This window comes from Hesperophylax consimilis, chromosome 1 (assembly GCF_061612785.1).
Source record: "Hesperophylax consimilis isolate HC1 chromosome 1, BYU_Hcon_1.0, whole genome shotgun sequence".
Taxonomy (NCBI): Eukaryota; Metazoa; Arthropoda; class Insecta; order Trichoptera; family Limnephilidae; genus Hesperophylax; species Hesperophylax consimilis.
The window spans coordinates 49,602,738-49,622,806 of record NC_142836.1 but is presented as its reverse complement, the minus strand read 5'-3'; the positions used below and the strand labels follow the sequence as shown (position 1 = coordinate 49,622,806).

At 32.5% G+C, this 20,069-nt stretch overlaps 1 protein-coding gene across 1 annotated transcript in view; it reads right to left on the bottom strand.

Moving 5' to 3' along the window:
* Window positions 1-20,069, bottom strand: part of LOC149427057 (uncharacterized) — a 185,129-nt gene that overhangs the window by 147,227 nt on the left and 17,833 nt on the right. The window contains exon 2 of the mRNA XM_089634929.1: window positions 7,082-7,284. Coding sequence (XP_089491055.1) covers window positions 7,082-7,114 — 33 coding nt within the window. The 5' untranslated portion in view covers window positions 7,115-7,284. The remainder of the gene's footprint in view (window positions 1-7,081; window positions 7,285-20,069) is intronic.

Genomic DNA, 20,069 nt, shown 5'->3' with positions numbered 1-20,069 from the left:
ACCTGCTATGTAACATTTGTGGGCAATAATTTTTGAAGTTCTTCAGAACTATACTATTCTTCAGAATGATACATTCTTCAGAATGTATCATTCTTTTTGAAAAAAAAAGGATACCGTATTTTAAATAGTACGAATAATAAATTGTGTTAGATAATATTTCACTACTTCCCTTTATTTTTATTTGATATCATCGTTATACAAATAGCGTTATTTATCCCTGCATTCAGGGGATATAAACATCACGTAGGTCATTGTTTTCACTTCAAAAAACTTTTGTACAGTTAAGTTCATAATTATTAATAACTTATAACCTACCTATTATTGAATTTCAGCATGCTGATTTTTATTTCAACTCATTTAAACTAGCATTTTTCAAATTTTTTTATATTTTCATTGAGAGTTAGTAAATGAATGTGTTTCTAATATTAATAAATTACGACGAAATAAGTATCGAAAACATTAATATAGTCAGTAATAATCAGCCAGGTATAAACGAATATAACACAAAGCACTTCTAAATCCAATATAATTTATTTAATATTTAATCTAGCTTTCTTTCCTGATTTTTGTGTCTATTTTAAATAGTACATTTTTTCCCTGTCAAAAAAAACGATTTTTATTTCATATTTACTGATTTATTTAAATATTTTAAAACTTATATCATCCGTGAGATCAAAAATATAGCTTATCAAAAATATTTGTGATTTTCGAGTCAATATGCCGAGATCTCATAAATTTTGTAATAAAATAATGACGAAAATAAATGATCATCACATCTACATTAATTTAAAATTGAATTGATTCATCAAAGCGTAAATAACTTTCTTGTCAAAATAATATCTTGCTTTATGTAAGCGCACGTGGTTAATGTTCTTCTTAAATATTAATCGTAATTTCTTTCAGAAAATCGTATGTCCTAACCGCAACCTTCTATTTCTAATTTAAATTCGTAAAAAAAAAGTTTAAAATAATTTGGAAAATTGTATTTTGTTCGTAATAATTATTGACTTATAATAATGATGATGACTGTCAAAAACCAAATTAACAGAAAACTATAGTTATACATCGCGGCAAACTTACACGAATCGTATTTTAAACTTGTTATGCGAGTTCGGTAAAGATTTTTTTGCTATGCATTTACCTAAAAAATAAAAAGAACACACAGAAAAAATTAAACCTATTCAAATTCGATCGACGTATACATACCCTGACCGCCCCTTCAATACACATAAACCTAAGTATGGGTGGGTCATGTCAACCGATTATTGACAAGTGAACACAATTGACAAGTGGTAAGTATTCATACTAATTTATACCAACTTATAAGGGCTTATTGGTGGGAACCATAATGACGACCGCCGTTTCAACGTAAGAGTATCTGAACGAATTTGTGGTTTTAAGTTAATGGTGAGCAATGATTTCATGTATCGTGTAAAGAAATATCTAACCAAATAAGTTGTATTGCAGATTATTCATTACAAGAGCCAACTAAACTATGGATAACAGTAGGTATCTGATACAGTCGATAAAAGTAGTAGAATAAGGAAGAATGGAATTCTATGGATAAAGTAATAGTTATCTGATACAGTCGATAAAAGTAATAGAATAAAGAATAATGGAATTCTAATGATAAAGTAATTCATTTTTCCATTTGTATTTCCAAAGCATCTTCACTAAATGATGCCGGTTTAACAGGTCGAATATCAATATCACTTGCTGAATTTTAGCGAATTTTTGTACCTACTCTATTCGCATAAGCAATAATACAACGTCCATTTTCAAGTTCTGTGAAAGACTTTTTCAAGTTCTGTTTTTATTTCAGTTTTGTCAAGCAACTAGCCTACAATGATATAAAAACAGAACTTTAATAAATCTTTCACAGAACCCGAAAATGAACGTTGAAATTTGATGAATTGTTCAAATTTTCCGAAACAACCCGTCCTAAGTATTATTGCTTAGTTTAACGTAGGTGGATGTTTATTAGGCATAATGAATTTTTCACTTTTCTCTGGTAATAGCTTAGATGCAATTTCTGTTTTCTTTTAAAGTTGTTACCAGAGGTGTATTATTTTTCATTACTAACTTATGATTAGCATGTTAATTTTAGCAAACAACGAATCAAAACAAAGAAGCGATTAGTTATGTTTAGTAACATTTTGCCTAGTTCCATACACATTATCATCAACAACTGATTTTATTCTTCGTTGGTTGATTTATGTCGTCAGTGTAGGCTTAGGATGCCTTTATCACTTTCGTTTTACATCACCAATTTTAAAAAAATGTATATGGTGTTGAAGGTCAAATGTAAAAACAGATATAGTCGACGCAAGTAACTTCTTTTATATATTTTGTAGATTGAACCGGTTTCCTTCTTGCTATTAGCATCTTCAGACTTGAACTATTTAAGCTTTTGCTAAAAGATATTTATGGCACCTGGTTCAGGGGTGGAAAACTCGATCTCTATTAATTGAAATATTGTTATCTTTTCGGATTAAAAAAAGGTTGCAGTAAAGATTTGAATATTTAAGCAGTTGTTGAAATTAAATTGAACTCTTCATGATTTTAAATATTTTTATGGTCCCTACGACCTCAGTTGAATTTTTCTCATGGAATTTCGGATTGCTTCCGACACATATTAAATGTCCTATTTACCTTTAACTTATTTTTGAGTTAAGTTGTCGTAAAACAAATACCAATTTAAATACTAGAGAACATTATCTGTCAGATGTTTTTACATTTTCGAAATAAACATTCATATTTCAAAATAATTAAATTTACCAAACTCATCAAAATACTTTGTCTCAAAACGTCCATAGTTTTGAAAGAATTCGACAAGTAAAACATTTTGCTTAGAGTGTACCAAACAAAATTGTCACATTACTTTTTATGCCGTTAATAAAGTAAAAAAAAATAAAAATATTTTTGGGGACGTGGTAAGGAGACGAACAAAAGAGGTTGTGAGGTTACAGCTATTATGGAGTCAGGGTAGTAGCGAGAGACGATGGAGGCTCACGTAGTTTGTGGATATAGTCGACGGTGAATTCCCCGGGCTGAAGATCGACACTGCGTCGGTAGTTCGGTCGGTAGTAATTCTCTAGGTCGAAGATCGACACCACACAAGAGTAAGTGAAGATGATTGTAGCGGAGTGGTCGAGGCAAGTACAAGTGTAGATGGTGTTCAGCAATGGGGATGACGTTGAGTCTTCCTGGTTATCCAGTGAGAAGTAAAAGAGCCGAAGGTCAGGTTAACTTGGTCGGCAGATGATGTGAGCGCGGATGAGCACGCTGCGCGGGAGATGCAGGTCGGCGAAGATGTCGCAGGGCCTAGGCGCATTTGGTGCGCAGGCCGGGGCAGATATTACCACGCCAAGGATATTTTCTAAATCAAATATCTCCGCATCATATAAAAATACTTTTATAATGTATGGATGCCCCGACCTTAAGCTTCTCTAATGGAATATGATGTTTGTGGCTAGGAATGAAAGATAAGGATAAAGATTTGCCCACATGTCGTCGTGAGTTAAATCCTCGGCTGGCTAAGTCCTCCATCACGACACAAGCAAAAATTTCCGTTCACTGTGATGTTAGTAGGAGATTTAAAAAATGTTGTCAAATTATTTTTGACCCGGAAACGTTTAATTTTCTCCAAACAAAGGAAAAAAAGGCTAATAACAAAGGTTGGCGATTTCTGATCTATCGGTATTTTCCCGACGGATTTAGTTGCTAAGTACATTATTGCAGCTTAATTCCAATAATTAAATCCAACGTGAATTAGCTTCAAGAAAAGAAATATGGAAAAAAGATTTTTCTTTAATTTTTGTTGCATAATTTTTGTCGACTGAACAACGTTTAAATATTTCCACTTAAAATGCACCCAATGATATTTTTACATAATTGAAGTTGCCTAAATATAAATGTGTAACAAAGATTGCAGCTTTGCAACAGACCACAGGAGCCGCCAATCATTGTCCAATAATATCTAACCTTATTGTACTTGCTTTAAACAAGAATTTAGAGATCTTCTTGACATTTCGGTAATAATATTTACAAAACACATTGCGTTAAGCTAGTAAATGTTATGTAGAGTTTACGTCTTAACACGAGGTAAGCGCTATCATTGAACCCTCTCATTACCAGCGCACTTCCTCAGGTACAAGAAGAAAAATATCGATATATCAGAATTTGAGCGAGGGTAGAGCAGTCCGTGGTGAAGTTCTGATAATTAGCCTGTTGTTTGACATGAACCCCGCAGAACAACTACGAAATTACATTATATTTATTGTTTTTAGTGCGTAAAACTACACTTTTTTAATATTTTCAAAATAAGTAATTTTTAATAATGTTTTTATCAGGTGCAGAATGTATTTGTTTTATTATTTATTATTGTGAGTGTTGTTTCGGCGTTCAAAGCAACAGTTTGAAAATGGCCATGTAGACCGAAACAGCCGTTACAAAAAACTAAAATATTTGCAGAAGTTAATTAGAACAATATTTTTATTTATTTGAAATTATATAATTGTGTTTGAAGAATATGTATAGACATCGGGAATGCCCTATGAAGACATGGCACTATCAAATGAATTGAATAAATAATGTTTTATTTTTTATATTTAAATAATATTGTGAAACAATTTACTAACGATATATTTTTTAATTGATTCAATAATATTATGTATTTTTAAAGATTATAATTGGTCCTCCGATGCCATTGGGCCTTCTGGATACGTTGCCCATCCGAGCCCCCCATTTTAAAATTTAATAAAATTCATATTAGGTTAAAAAAAGAAAACTGAGATGGTACATAATATTTTTTTTTTTTCATGACAGAATTTAGTATTACGTTCATATTTATGTTTAATTTTTCTACGATATATATTTGTTGTAATGTTGCCTTTTTTGTAATTCAATCCATTTTTTAATTTTCTATCTGAAATGTTTTTTGTTTCACTTTTTTTTTCAGTTTTTGTATCGAGTAAAAGATTGTTGAATGTCTTTATTAGATAGAATATAACTGTACCTAATTGTTAGTTCATTGATCATTAGTGTGTGTTAAAGATGTTTACATAAAAATTTGTTTTAAGGCAGTACATTACAAAATAATATTTAATTATTGAAGACAATATTAGCGATTCTTAAAAAATTTTGAAACAGAAACGTCAGAAAAAGATACGGTCACATCTATCGGAAGACTTGAACCATTGTATTTAATAGTCAAACGAGTTTGAAATTACATATGTTACTTTTATTTTTGTTTCTTTGAGTGTGATTCAACAAAATGGTAATTTTAGGACATATGTATTTCGGTATAATAAGCATTTCATGTTATGAAGAGCCTATCGTGAATAGAGTAATTTATTGTCAAATATATATAACCTTACTGTGTCACTCAGAAGTTCTGATTGATCAGTAGTATCCATCGGTACTGTTTACGTTCTCAAGAAGTCTAATAAATGTAGTTATGTTATGTATGCTGCAAGGTCAATCACAGATGTTATAGAATGGAAGGTCAACTAGCTAACACGCTGATACACGAATGAAGTTGATCTTTATTTTGATTGATTTAGTGTTTAAAAAAAATCATAATCGAATTTCGTGAGGTTGAAAGGTCGATTCGATAATATGATTTTTTTATTCATCGTTAAACTTGGCACTTAGGAGCAACACTTTAGAATTCAATTTCAATTGTAGCATTAATATAACACATTAACCCTCGTCGCTTATTAGTTAATTATAATCTCAAGGAATGAGTCCGGTGACCTATCCTTTTGGCTCCAGCACAAAAAATGTTAACTGATGCAATACATATAAATCTTTTTAGACGTCAGATATCAAATATTTATATTAGTTAGTTCTATGCACTAAACTTCTAGTCAGAAGTTTCCGGGTTTGATGGGCTGTGAAATATGGTACCTAACTTAAGTACTCTAAAGAAAGATAAAAATTACCGGGTTACGAATAACCTGACAATATTTGAAAATCTCCTTCTACTACCATAGTAAGCGGAAAATGTTGCTTGTGTTGTGATGGAGGACTTGAAGCCGAGGAATTGAATACTCTACGCCTGTGTGGGACCCAAACGCGATGCCAACTCAGCCACTGACAGGACAAATGCTGTTTATAAAGTAATTTTCCAACACTAAAAGTATGTACGGTTCGGTGGCAGGGATTTTTTTACACTCTCACAACAAAATGGTAATTTTTTTATTTATATTCAAAATAAAATTTATTTTGTTTCAAATATTTGTACGGTACGAAACCGGATATACCTAGTTATAATATCTTGTGGGATTCGAAAAGCGTTTGTCTTCTTTTCACGGCCTACTGATTTTTTCCGGTACTAATTTTTCAACTATTCGTACCCGATAGACTTAGTTCCCAATTGTTACGTAGGGGTTATCTTGTCTATTCTATGTCGACGGTCCTAATGCACTACATTTGTCTATTGATTCTTTCTGTTTCTCACCTATGATAACTAGAGGTGTCGCGGTTAGGCAATTTTCCACCGTCATGACCAACCTCATGGCAGCTGGCATCATGGGACACATTACACCTAGTCATTGTGCAATGGTGATTATTGTGGCATGTGCTCGCTTCGCTAAGAAGTCTTGACGGATTACTTTGGATTGACATTGCGGACGAGTTGATTTGATCATGCCAATGTATAGAATGTTTAAGTTTTTTGGTAACATAACCAGGTATCTCAATACTGTATATTATGTTATAAAGTTTATGATGACAGTTATAAAAGCCATTAGGTTGTGACGAGTATCGCCGTGGGTCCTCATTGGGTGTCTTATGCTTAAATTTTATGGTTAAAGTTAGTGATTAATTTGAGCCTAAATTTAGCGATATTGGACAGCTTGATTAACTTTTGGTTAGTCCTAGTGAGGCCTAGTCCTACTTAAGATCCAAAACTTGATCCTATCTAGGATTAAGGTTGTGGTGGAAAACCGGGCTTCAGACAAACTACCGATTTCCGACAACCTGCTTGCTTTTATAATACAGGTTTAGTATTAGCAATATGAACATCTGCAAGAACAGTTCACTATTTTATTATTTGTTTAATTGCAATGCGACTTACCGTTTGATGTTGCCCTAAATAAGGCACTTCCATGTAACGAATTCTTGTTGTTTTCTTTAGTTAAAAGCACTGTTGAGGATATTTAGGGGATGATGTTTTTTTAAACTATTCATGTTTTTTGTTTGTTTTCTCTCCGTCGAGTTGTTAGCGTTTTCCCATCTCTTCTTGATTGATGCGAATCATCACGATTCTCGTGTATCACTCTGAAAATAATAATAAAATTTGTTTATTAGGAATAAATTATTAATACTTATAAATAAACTTCATTTTAATATTCAATAAAAGAAGATAATATCACTATATGGAAATATGACAAAGATACGTAAAATAAATAAAAAAAGTAATGGTCGCCATTTGATCCCGGTAAGACTAGAAGATCTGGATTCATGTCCCGTTGCGACTGTTACCTTTAAATTTTTACGTCCGTATTTGTTTCATGTTTTCATCAAGAATTACTGATATTATCTCCTTCAATACGTAAAGTATGTAGCTGCTTTTGCAATTTGACTATTATATGAATTAAAGTTTTGTTGTAGGCTGAAGAGGAAAAGAAGGACGTTGGAAAGTACCCACGTGGCGGCCATCAAGATAAAATTTATGAAATAAAATAATCAAAATGGTGGTCTGACATCCGTGTCGTTCTTCATATTATTCTTCATGTTATTAATTTCTGAATGATACGTATTTATGAAATATATACACTAGCTCTGTGTTTTTGCCCTTCGTTCTAGAGTGACATAAGATCTAGGTATCATCCAGGTGAGCGACAATGGTAGGCAGTCAATTTTTTTCGTTTTTTATAAGTATTACAAAAATATTAACTGATAAAAGTTTCATGAGAAGCTTATTTCATGGGAAATAAACTTATTATTTGGCGATGACCTACAAAAAAGCGTTTACTTTTTTCGTACGAAATCTGTCCACTGGAATTTCATTTTGAAATACAGAATAAATAATAAGTTCAATAAATTACCTAGGACTTCTTTTAAGTTTAAATAAAACTGTGTCGGTAGCCAGTTTATTTAATTAACTAAAGTCAGATATGAGAGATAACCATTAAACATCCACCATGCAGCGCTGCACGGCAGCATAATTCCTCTAAGATAAATCAGCTAAATAAACGGCTTAAAGTGTTGAGGCGGTCGTAGTACAATGATTTATAGAGCAGATAATTAAAAAGTAAAATATTTGTTTTAATCAAGTAGCGTGTTGAGAATTAAATCATATGAATTTCATATTACTTAATTCGTTTTACATAATCCACATAACATTATTTAATAAACTCGTTATACAGGTCAGAAGATAAGCCTTCGATTTTATTTTAGTAGCAATTTTTCATTATAAAATTATTGTTTTTTTTTTTAAATTGTGGAGACAGCATCACAATTTTTCGATTTACACAAAAATATATTTTTAAAAGGTTCTTTATTCGACTGTTCCATTTTTGATTTGCGTCATTTTTGTTCAGCGGAAACGTTTTAGTATCTTTTAATAATTTTATTTTATAAATTGTACCACCCGGCTTCGTCCGAGAGAACAAATTTGGGGAATAATAATAAAAATAATATTTGGATTCTTTTTTATAGCGCCGTTTTCGTGAAAAATCTCCCCAAGGAGGCTGTAGTGCCTTGTATTATTTTTTACGGTAGATAATTAAAAGCTCTCTGCTTTTCAGATATCCCCTGATCCCTCCCCTTCATCCCATATCAACATTTCCGTTCCCATGCACAAGTTTTTGATTTATTGATTCGACACACCCACTGTCTCTGGACTATAATACTCTTGCAAGGTGTGACATAATATATTATTATTTTTTTAAATACGAATTTTTAAACCGATACAAAATAATTAATGTGTTTGGTATCTTTAGGTACCTAAAACTCTCAAGTCGAAGATTAATATTCAATAAAGCTCACTTTTATAAATGCCACCTTAACACAATATAATATCAAAGTTTAAGTAAAGTCGTAAATATGGGAGGCGTTTACATAATTTATTTGTAGGCGACAAGAGATAGTAGAAGATTTGCTGTCAAAACGGGTATTTGTTCAAAATAAAAATCCAAAGCGATAAATCTTAGCGGTGTATTTTAACGCTAAATTGAAAGATTTTTAAACTTTTTTTAAAGGTTTTATTCTGTTTACATTTGAATTATTCCTAATTTTAATATTGTTGTTAGTCGGAGAGACGGAGGAATTATCTTGCAGAGCTGCCTAATTTTTTCTGGTGAAGTTTTTACTTTAATTTTTTTTTAATAATTTGGTAATTTGATACAAATTTGGTACTCATAAATGTTAGCCCGTGCACGAAACCAACATAGCTTTAGAATGTTTATCCATGGTTAAACATGAAATCGGTTAACTTGATACTACTCCGTTGAGTCCAAACACAAATTCATTGACTGTAGAAACAAGGCTTTTAATTCATCCATTAGGCTACGTGAATAATAATTAAACGGATATCGGTCTAATGTTTATTCTTTCAGCGGTTGAGTTACTTTGTTTTGTGGTCACAATTAAACCGACTAATAGTGAGCACTGAAGGATACGAGCCCAAGGAACTGAGATGGCCTCGCGTGGACAGATTTTAAAGAAATTCACCGTGAAATTATATTGATGAATATATTCCGCCGTATATCATGCAGTGTCAAAGGGCTTCAACAATACTACGTTTAAATGCCAAGGAAATTATTTCCAGCGACTTGCCATTGAACTATTTGCAAAGGCGGTTGGGTGTAATAAATTAGTAGGTTTCTTACGTCATTTCTTACTTTGACTGTAGCTAAAATGACTTTTTTAAATGATATTGATAGAACACATATAGGAAAAAAAAACTAAGTAAGGTTGTAGTCTCCCCCTGTAAAGCTTTCAAGTTAAAATTATAGAACTTCAAATCATTTTTAAAGAAACACAGTTTTTATTTTTATTTTTTATATATTCAATAATATTATTGGGTTTATAAAAACATTTGGGTTTTAAACAAGTTCTGCTGTATAATTATTATTGCGCGTGACAGCTTATAAAAATAAACTGTTTTTATAAACCCAACAACAATATTATTGAATATATAAAAAATAAAATAAAATGGAGTTCTACAAATAAGGCTTAATAACAATAAATAAACACAGTTTTTTATCAAAAAAGTTCTGCTAGGTAATTATTATTATGCGTTACAAATAAATTAAAGGTGATTTCCGTTCAGAGAAATTACTGTTTGACATTTATCAATGGATGAACGTCGTTTTATTTGCGTGATCCTCAGCGTTAGTAAAATGATGTCAATTATTTATTACATACTAGCTGGGGTACCCGGCTTTGCTTGGGGAGTTGATGAGATTGTGTGGTAGTTGGAATAAAAGGATGAACTTAAAAATATAAGAGGCAAATTGTTTTATTGAAAACTTATTCTAACGATTTCCAATACTTGTTTATAAACAACATTTTAAGTTTCGTTATCCGGGGTAGAGGATTATGTACAATTTTTCCGAATTCCCTCGAGAGCTAACTATGTCCTGCTTTTTCACGCCGACCATGAGAAAAACAGGAGTCTTTGAGGTTGATGCCGCAATGTTTTATAGTTTGTCCTTGCGCTTTGTTAATTGTAAAACTATAGGCTAATTTGATTGGAAATTGCAGTCTTTTACATTGGAATGGAAGTTCAGTAGAGATCGGTGGTATTCTGAGGATAAATACTGTGGGTCTTTTCCAGTCATAAGTTCGGCTTCAATTATGTTGTTTGATAGCTGTTCGACGACCATCCTTGTTCCATTACATAGTTTTGGTGAGTTGAGATTTCTGAGTAGTGTGATCGGAAAACCAATTTTCAGTCGAAGGCCGTATAATGGCATTTCTAGTACTTCCAAAGAGTTTAAACATTCTGTAGGGAAGTTGACACTTTCTTCAACGTTTACCATCGTGTAGATTGATTTGTATATTTTCTCTTCACCGGGAATTTTCATTAGAATATTAAAGTTGATGTCGTCGACAATATTATTTTTAGTTGCCAAAATTGTACTTTGAAATATCCACGCCGGATAGGTATAGTTGGGAACAATGTTTGAATAAATTTGGTCGATGAGTTCGTTTTATATAGTGGCTTCTTCCGGTATTCTTCTTTCTGCTTCTTTTGGTATTCTTGAGTTCAATGAGGCCGGTCTTCTGGTCAGTAAGATATGAGCCTCCACCTATTTGTAAAAGATTTTGAGCAAAATGTGCTGTTGTTTCGTCTTTCGATAGTTCAACTCTAATATTTTTTGTTAGTTGCACTATTTGTATGCGTGACCGGAGATGTGATTTTTTTAAGCATGCATTTGTTCACATACTTTTTGTGTGCTTGGAACATTTTGGATAGGGTTATTATGGTACTACACATTGATTATCTTTTTCCAGTTCGCTTCTGCCTTGTATTCGTATTTTCGCTGTAAAGAAACCATTTTTGGGTGATCGTCTTCTGTATTTGGGATACCCATCATCTCCCGTTTGTGTGTCGTCAAAGTATGGTTTTGGGTATTTTTTGTACTTTTTTCATCACAGAGCAAATTACAAATTAGGGTTTAATGGTCCGTGAATCATGTTTTTCACAACTATGTCGTACAGTTCCGGATCTACTTGTGGATCGGGAAATCCAGCTTGGATAATTTTGTCGATATTCGTTTTTTTTTTTTTTTTTCATATAAATTTAAAATAAATCAAATTTAATAATAATTATTAAGTTCTGCAAGTATTTCTGTTATTTTTACAGTTTTTAATGTGACAGCTGTTTCGGCTATTGAGGCCATTATCAAACTGTGGATATGTCCACACGGCGACGACTTATGTTTCGTATTCGTTTGATGAATTCTGTCGTGTAGCCGTATGAAATTGTTTTTGCCATTCGATTGTGTACATCCAGCATACAACGGTTCCAAATATGTGGTGTTTTGTGATGACTTCAATAAATCTCATTTGTTTTTGCCGGAAAACTTGGGCTTTTATTTCGTGTCGATCCATGGGGGCTTGTCCGTATCTTAGTTGTTATTTGATTTCTGGCCACGGTGAGTTGCATGTGAATGTTATGAAGAGGTCAGGTTCGTATTCATATCTACCAGGATTTGTTGGAATAAATGGCGAGTGTTGAGAATGTGATTGTATTATTGTTTCATTGTCTCTGATCAAGCGGTAAGGATAGAACTCTTTGGAAGTGTATTTTCTTATTTTTTTCTACTCCTGTTTCACATCAAAATAATATTCATCCTCTCCGTGCAGAAATATTATATTGTGGATTTCAGATTCCTGGTTTTTCTATACTGAATTTGCGTTCGAAAATTGGAAGATATTATCCATTTTTCCGATTACGATGTGTTTTTTGTTTGTTATATTCTTTCATCGGGTCGTAGTTGAATGCTTACTTTGTTAGGTTATACTGTTTACTTGTCCTCGTCCGCGCTTCTCATGGGTGGCTTGTGTTTGCAGTGTTTTATTAAAAGGTTGTGTCTCCATTTTTGATTCTTAAATTCGTTTGACTTGCTGTTCTTCGGTTTCTATGCTTCACGGTGCTCATTTTGGTTCATTGGAAACTTAAGAGTGCTTCGCGATGTTCAACTGTTTTGTTTTTCGCTGTTCTTTCTGTTTTTGCCGTTTTGCTTCAGAACTGTCAAGATATTCTCCTTTACGTTTGTATAAAATATAAATCCAATCAACTTTATTCTAAGAAATAAACTAACTAAACTTTATTTTCTATTTATATTCAGTCACTGTGTCACTTTGATTACTCCCACTTCACTGTTTGTTTTTATTCACACACTGCACTTCACTGATAAGAAACTGACGTTCGAACCCTTGCTTTATATACCCTTACCAATGGTTAGCCCCACCCATGCAATAAAGGCTTCGAATGGTCCACAATATTCCGTAACATTTCAGAACGTTCGAGAATATTCTGGAATGTTCCAAAATGATTTGGGATGTTCCGGGATGTTCTCGAACATTCCAGACTATTCCCAAATATTACACAATGTTCCAGGATGTTCTGGAATGTTGTGGAATGCTCTCAAAGACTCTCAAATGTTCTAAAAATTTCTAGAGGGCGAAACTTCCAGCCCTTCAGGTAAAAACGGAAAACTTCTAATGGATGGAAGATAGAGGCCTATTAGACCATAAAGGTCCCTTTATCGTACCGGTAGTCGTTTCTGAGTTTTAGGGGAACGCACATTGTACACTTACTTTTATAATTTATAAATAAATATTGATTCATAAAAAGCATTAACTTTGTGGCTCGCCATAAGTAAATAAAGCCATAAATAAAGTAGTCAAAATAAAGTGGAAAGAAAAACAGAAATAATAATGGTATATAAATAAATAAGGTGGTCAAATACAAATGTATTTCTAACTAACTAACTAACTAACTAACCATCACGCCGTTTCCCCGCAGGGGTAGGCAGAGAGGACGGACCGCCAAACAACTCGGTCTTGGCACACACTCCTTGCCTCATTCACATTCATACATTGTCTCATACATACTCTTCTATTATTCTGACTCTTGACATGGCCCGACTCTAGTATCTGATTCACTTTTTTTTTATTTATTTTTTATTTTTTTTTTATTTAATAAATGTTTACAAGTTACATGTTTAGACATTTTTTTTAACTACCATACTAGGCTAATGCCCGTTTTGTGGTAGTTATACATGAAATAATAATAACAATGACATAAAAGAACTAAAAAGGTAAAATAAAAGTAACATAAGTAAGTATAAATCATAATGAAGTAATAATAATAAAAATAACTTAGAAGAACTAAAAAATACTATTTTATAGAAACATAAGAAAGAATTAGAGAAGAAAAAAAAAGAAAAACAAATTTGATGATAAATAAAACTAAAAACAAGTATATTAAAATTAATAGTAAACTGAAAAATAAAGAAAAAGTATATGTATATTAAAAAGATACAAATAAAAATTAAAAATATTAAACATTAAGATTAAAATTTAAACATAATTAATGTAGATTGTTTAATGCATATAATTGTTTGTGTGCAAGTTTATATATCTTAGGTATTATCTATAAGACAACATGTTTATGTTCAACACTTAATTTTAATTTTCGTGATATGAGACAAGTTGGAAAAGAAGTTTTTAATTTTTTTTTTGTGAACTCATATAATCTTTGAAGAAAGGTCGTCCCCTTTCAAATATCCATTGATGTACACGAGCAGTAAATATGGATATAGAATTACTAGACTTTAAGTCGGTACTCAATGCATTGTATATTTTAGGCGCGATGAACCAGAATTGCCGTTGAGCGAAAGAGGTTTTAGTTTGAGGAACCACGCAACCCAGGTGTTGTGGAGCCAACAGTAGGTTATTTTTTCGTATGTAACAAATGCTTACCTTAGTAAATAACTGTCGTATATCTAAGACCCTGATTTTAGCAAAGAGTTCATTAGAGGGATGGGTAGGTTGGCATTTAAATATAATTCTCAAAATTAGTTTTTGAACTTTAATAATAGGATTAATAATGGATTCAGCACAACCACCCCATCCCACTATACCATACGTTGCTATAGATTGGAAAAGGGCAAAGTATACGCTTCTTAAAGTCTGTAAATCAAGGATGGACCTAAGGGAGCAGAATACATGGCAGAGTTTACGAAGTTTGTTTACTGTGTCACTGATATGGGCTTCCCACCGTAGTTGGTTGTCTATGATTATTCCCAAATATTTAACTGCATTTGATGATTTAAGGGTAGAACACGTGCAATTTATATTAGGTGTGATTTCGTGAGTGTGTAAATTGAGTGAACACGAGTGAATAATAGGTTTAGGGCAGTTGTTGGGTTCATTATGTTTGCGGATGGAAAATGTCATATATTGGGTTTTGTCGATGTCGAGGTTTGTGTCCAGCCAATGTTTTACTTTTAATAGACCATTATTAGTTTTGTTAGTGACTGATTCCCATGTTACATCTTCAAATATTAGAATAGTGTCATCGGCAAATGATAATATTTTACCTCCAATATTCATGGCACAAAGTGAGTTTATGTATACAAGAAATAAAATTGGTCCTAGTATACTGCCTTGAGGTACACCAAAGGACATAGGTAATTTTTCGCTTATATGTGTTTTGTCAGAGTGGATGAGAGTTTGTTGTGTTCGATTCATTAGATAGTTTTCAAACCATGTGTAGGCTACTCCTGTTATTCCAACCCGATGTAGTTTTTCTAGCAGTAAGGAATGAGAGACCGTATCAAATGCTTTCGCAAGATCGAGAAAGACAGCCAGTGGTTTGCGACCAATGTCAAGATTATAGGAAACGATTTTCGTGAGGGCAGCTATTGCATCAGATGTACTTCTACCTTTGCGAAAGCCATATTGGTTGTCTGATAATATGTTGTTATCTTCGAGGAACTTACAGAGTCTATGTTTCACAGCTTTTTCTACAATTTTAGATATTGTGCTTAATAAGGATATCGGTCGGTAGTTATTTACAGATAATTTGTCACCTGCTTTGAAGATTGGGATTATTGTAGCCTGTTTTAAGGAGTTAGGAAAAGTACCAGTTTTGAAGCTTGAGTTGATTATGTGTTTAAGAGGGGGGGCGATAAATTTTTGGAGGTGTTTAATAATTTTTGCCGAGATGTGATCTATTCCGGTGGAGTTACTGTTTTTGAGAGATGCTATTATTTCCATAATTTCTGATTCAGTAGTGGGAGTGAAGTGAAACGGGTTGTAGGTCAGAGTACTGATAGGTATACCATTTGCAAGATCTTTCTCTGTGACGTTTTTTCTGGCTAAAATTTTTTTTGCTAAGTTGGGACCGATATTGCAAAAAAATTGATTGAAATGGTCGGATATTTTTTCAGGTTCAGAATTTACATGTATTGTTTTGTCTTCGATATTAATTTTAACAATAGGTGTGTCGGTTTTATTAATGTTGGCTATATCTTTTATGATATTCCAATTTTTTTTTTATCATCGGTAGCTTCACTGATTTTTTTTTTGTAATAATCCCTTTTAACAGTGTCAATTATTTTTTTGCAGTTATTTCTATAACGTTTGTAGAATATGAGAGATGCATAGTCGCTAGGGTTTTTCCTACAGAAGTGATGGATCTTATCACGCTTTCTGATACAGTGGAGAATACCAGCAGTGATCCATGGTTTAATTTTTGTTTGTGATCGGTTTGTTTTAGTTTTTGAATATGATGTTGCTTTGGCCAAGTGGTTATGTAAAGTATTTATAAATAAATCGCATGCAGAGTTGGCATCAGTACAAGAATAGATGAGTTCCCAATTTTCTTTCGAGACATGATCTAGGAGAATTTCATAAGAAATCATTACTCTGGGTGGAGCATTTTGAGTTGGTTTGTGAATTTTTTTGGTAATGGAAGTAATGATTGCATAGTGGTCTGTTATAGTTGATTGATATACAATGGATTTGTTGTCTAGTTTACTCTTAACGAACACATGATCTATACAACTACTATTGTTTATTTCTGATTCTCTTGTTGGAGTGGTGACAGCTGGCAAATATCCTAATAAAGTTAGTGCATTTAGGTATTCGTTGGCTTGAGGATGCGTTTTGTTGATTATATTTATGTTAAGGTCACCAATTATGTAAGTGTTTTAGCAGTGTTTTATGTTTGTTAATATTTCTTGTAGTGAGTATAAGAATGGGGTTATATTATGAGTATTCGGAGATCTGTATATAGTAAGGATTGTTATGAGGTTATCAAGTTGTATTTGAAGGCAGTTGGCGTTTTTAATTCTGACCTCTTTGACTGAGTGTGGGATGTGATTTTTGATGTATACAATAACGCCATCGTTTTGAGTTTGGTTATGTAGTGTGTTATAGTGATTGTAGTTTTTTATTGTTTTAGGAAGGAAATTTTTTTGAATCCAGCATTCGGTCAAGACAATTACATCGAAATCTAAGGCAAGGTCAGTAAGAAGAATGGATAATTCATCAAAATTTTTGTTAATACTTCTAATGTTCATTGAAAATATCATAAGGGTAGAATTAGTTAATAATAATTGACGTACAACTTCAGAATCGTTGGTTGATGAACATGGGATAGGTGTTGTATTATCTAGTAGATCTGCTAAGTCTTCCATTTTTTGGTTTTTTGCATTGCGTTAATTATTAATAGTAAAGATGTAGTGACAGTGATATCTTTATTAGTAATATAGGTATTGATTTGTTGTGAAGATGTAACATAAAGATATAATTTATACTTGGTCATTTTGAAATTAGGAAGATTATAGAAATGAGAATTGAAAGCAATGGTATTATGAATATGTGGTATACATGGGATTTGAAATAATGATTTTGAGATAAAAATCTTGTTTGTAGGTAAAAATAACGCACGGTTAAGTAATGTAAGAAAAAAATATTTCCGAAAATTCTTATTGTTCGCAGAACTAAAAACAATAAAATTTAAAAAGTTAATTTCATTCTTGTTAGTAATTAAAGTAATATTGCATTTAAGGGTAATCGTATCAATATGTAGAATATTATTAAAATAAGTTGTACCACTGGTTTCTGTTGTTGGCAATAGTCGAGAAAGAGTTCGCCAGTTATTAAAAGCAATAACAAAATAACCAATGTATATAATTGTATAAAGCATAGTAAGTTGTAATGGTTTTGATGCAATTACAATAACACATTTTTTACATGATAAGAAAAGTAGATTACTGGAAAGAGGTGATTGTATTAAGTTATTTGATCGATTAAAAACAATGATGGGGTACATGCTTTTTTTAAATGTCTTTGGGCTAGAAAAATCCAATAATATGTTTTTTGTAACAGAGAGTATCAAGTAATATATAGATGAATATATAATAGTATACAGGAGAATCAAGTAAAATAAAAGTATACCAAAGGATGAAAATTGATTATAAGTTATTTGGTGAGGGAGATAAAAGGTTTTTGGTTTTTTCATTGATAAGTATAACGGGCGTCCCAACGTCTTTGCGTACATATACTTGTCCCCCTCTGGTCCAGGCAAACTTAAAAATATTGTCCCGTGTAGCCTTACGTGCAAGAAACCAATGATGTTTAGCTCGAAATGTCAAGTGTTCATTGATATAAATCTGAGAGCTCTTTCCTGCCATTCCTATGATATTTGTGTTTAGTTTATCCTCCCGATTTGCAGATCGCTTGTTAAATGTTTTTATGTCATTTAAGAAGATGTCACGGTCATCGTTTGTTTTGAATCTGAGGATTATCGGCCGTTGTAAATCCTTGTTGGTTTTTTGTCCAGTACGGTAGGCTGCTTCCACATTTTTCACTTCTGTTCCGGCATTTGTAATTTTTTGGATATTGAAAACAACATTTTTTAAGTCTTCTCCGCTTATTTACGGGATTCCTCGTATTTCTACGTTTTTCGACCTGTTTTCCCTGTCTAAATTTTCAAATTGTCCTTCTATTAGCTCTAAGCGCGCTTCAAGATCACAGTTTTTTTTTGCAAGTTTTTTGTTTATATTCTCGAGTTCGTGAACTCGAAGTAGAATATCCTCGTATTGTTTACTCATTGCTGAGATTGTGGCGAGAATTTGGGTGTTTTGGTCGAGTATTGCGTTTTGTTTTAATAGTAGTTCGTTGTCCAAAGTTGAGGCACCGCTGGCAGTGACATTGAAAGCCGGAGTGTCAGATAGGCATTTCTTGCATTTAATTTGGGCGCGTCGCTCCTTAGTGAGTCGACGGTATGAGGTCTCTGCCACTCCGCTGCAGTGCAAATGGAATATTCCCTTGCACACGGCGCAGGTAAATACGGACTCGTCGGAGAGAGTGGGTTCTGAATTGATCGTGCCATGTCTTCCTCGGGCGTCCACGACTTCTGCTACCATTCACATTTGCATCATATATCCTCCTTACACTCCTATCTTCGCTCATTCGCTCTACATGCCCAAACCATCTAAGCGTCCCTTTCTTAATCTTACTCATTACGCTTACATCAGCCTTGCCCTCTTTGCGGATCTCCACATTCCTCACACGATCAAACATGGTTTTACCACACATACGCCTCAGGGATCTCATTTCAACAGCATTCAATCTACTTTCATCCATTTCAATGTATTTCTATTGTAAATTATTTTATTTTTTCTTTCACTTTATAAAGATCAGCTCTTAATTCCTTTTATTAATAACTTTTTGTAAAGAGGAAGGCACGGTCGAGTTTAAAACCTTCTTGTTAACTTTATACTATATATATTAACTTATATATTAACTCTAAAGTTGATTGCCCGGAGTTGCTGAACAAAATAAATTTCCATGCGCCAATTCGATACAGCAGACAAAATACCCTTTTCTACATTGATAGATGCAATACCAATTCCAATCAAAATGAATTTATGTAAAGGACATGTAACTACTATAATAATAAATTTTCAAATATAGACACTCATGCTGACATATTACATTCTAACTCATATTAACGACTGTTAAATTGATTGTACCTAATATTTCAATATTACTTGCGTGGCAACTTTTCCTTATCCCTCTCCTCCCCTTTCCCGTTCCAACCTTAGTATATTTAAGTATAGTTATAATTACATTTATTTATTGCTGTTTATGGTAGGCATATTATAGGTTTATCGTTTGTTGAATTTACATTCGTATTATTATTTTTCTAATCTGCTGCTTTATTCTGTTTTTTTTAAATATTTTTATTAAATATTCTAGTTTACAGATTTTTTTATTTTTCTGAATATCTATCTGTAAACATTAATAATTGGGCTGTTTTTTTGTTATCCTCTTATTTATATTGCATTACTAAGACTGTTTATGTTCCTCAAATAAATAAATAAATACTCAAATAAGTGATGTAGGTATATAAACTTACACATTGTTATATAATTTATTCATTTTTAGTCGGATGTTTTTAACGAGAATTTATAGATTTATTGCACTAACAAATCTTTTACACCAAGTGATAAATTGATTTAGCATGTAATTATACTAAAATGAAAATAAGAATTGCAAATTTAAAAAGTTTAATATACTCATTTCTC